The sequence below is a fragment of the Mandrillus leucophaeus genome, unplaced genomic scaffold, assembly GCF_000951045.1.
Source record: "Mandrillus leucophaeus isolate KB7577 unplaced genomic scaffold, Mleu.le_1.0 Scaffold160, whole genome shotgun sequence".
NCBI lineage: Eukaryota > Metazoa > Chordata > Mammalia > Primates > Cercopithecidae > Mandrillus > Mandrillus leucophaeus.
The window spans coordinates 3,953,933-3,955,386 of NW_012101588.1; the positions used below are offsets into that span (position 1 = coordinate 3,953,933).

At 35.2% G+C, this 1,454-nt stretch overlaps 1 protein-coding gene across 1 annotated transcript in view; it reads right to left on the reverse strand.

Annotated features, from left to right (window-relative positions):
* Positions 1-1,454, reverse strand: part of AK9 (adenylate kinase 9) — a 183,559-nt gene that overhangs the window by 111,748 nt on the left and 70,357 nt on the right. Inside the window, exons 14-15 of the mRNA XM_011975968.1 lie at positions 562-657; positions 360-473 (exon numbers count right to left, since the gene is read on the reverse strand). Of these exons, the coding sequence (XP_011831358.1) occupies positions 360-473; positions 562-657 (210 nt within the window). The remainder of the gene's footprint in view (positions 1-359; positions 474-561; positions 658-1,454) is intronic.

The window sequence follows — 1,454 nt, forward strand, 5'->3', positions numbered from 1 at the left end:
TATGTAACAAACCTGCATGTTGTGCACATGTACCCTACAACTTAAAGTATAATAAAAAAATAAAAATAAAAAAGAATTTATGATATGATAATGATTGTATAACATTGGAAACATTCAAACATTTTTCTTTGGGCTCTAATTGTATCTGACTCCCCGTTTATATGTTTTCTTCTTTATTCTAGTAAACTGACTTCTGTTCTATAGTTGTTGAGGTTAAATCCACAAGGAAAAATTTAGCTTTTTTCCTCTTGAAGTTTCCAATTTTGGGGGTAATTTTAAGCATAAATATAAACATAATCAAATATGAAACAAATGAAAATGAGATCCACAAACGTGGGATTAGCAATTCACTTTGTTACCATCTTTATCAACTTTAGCAGCTTGATCACGGAGGACATTTTCTGACTTTGTTTTGGCTTCTTCAGTGTCCACTAAAGAGCTGTCTCTGTCCCTTTGGGAGCCTTGAATGTACCCTGCAATGAAAGAGTAATATACTTTATCAGCTAATCTATTTATATTAGGAATGATTTGGTCAATAACATCAGCAATATGTTTCTTTACCTTCTTCATCAATTGACGAGTGTGTTGCCTCCACTGGGAATACTCCAAACTCCATTTTTTCATATTGCCTTTGAAATTCTCTTAAAGTTGTTTCAGCTGAAATATAACAATGGGTGGTGTTAGCAAAAGGTAGTTGGGGATAGGGAGGCAGGTGGAGTGACCAAAAGCCCCTGCTTCAGAGTTAGATACACTTGAGTTTCAGTTCTGACTTACAAGCTGTAAGGGCTGTGTGGCTTTGGTAAACCACTTGATCTTTTTGTCTCAATTTCTAGGCAAAATGAGGATCTTTAAACTGAAAGCACTGCTGTGAGGATTAAATGAGGTAAGGAACATAAACACTTAACTTGGAAAATGCTGGCACATAGGAGGGCCGCTCCATGTTGGCTGCCATCCTCTGTATAATCATGTAATTTTTATGTTAAAAAACCTCAATATTCTCCACTGACAAATTTTTTCTTAAAAATATACTGAGGCAAAATTCAATAGCAAAAAATTCCAATTTTAAAATTTTAAGTAGAGTCACTCCTATTGTCAGATTTAGAATAATTAGTGAACTTGAAAAAGAAAATAAAAAGGCTTTTAAGTTTGCAGCATATGAGAGATAGCAACTATTGCTATATTCCAATGGGAGAAAGTAACTTGTGGAAAGCTGTAAAATCTATGATTTAATGTTAGAATTTAATGTGAAAGAAACATTACAGATCACTGTTCTTCCTCCAGGAGCCCGGCTAACTTCCCGCCCTGGTCCAGATCTCAGTCGAATGTCCCCTCTTTGGAGATGTCTTCCCTGGGCATCTCAACACTTCAGTATCCCTACTCCAGTCACTGTCTGCCCCATTACCATGTTATATATTTTTTCCATCTGTTCCCTTGCCTTTTTTTTTTTTTTTTTT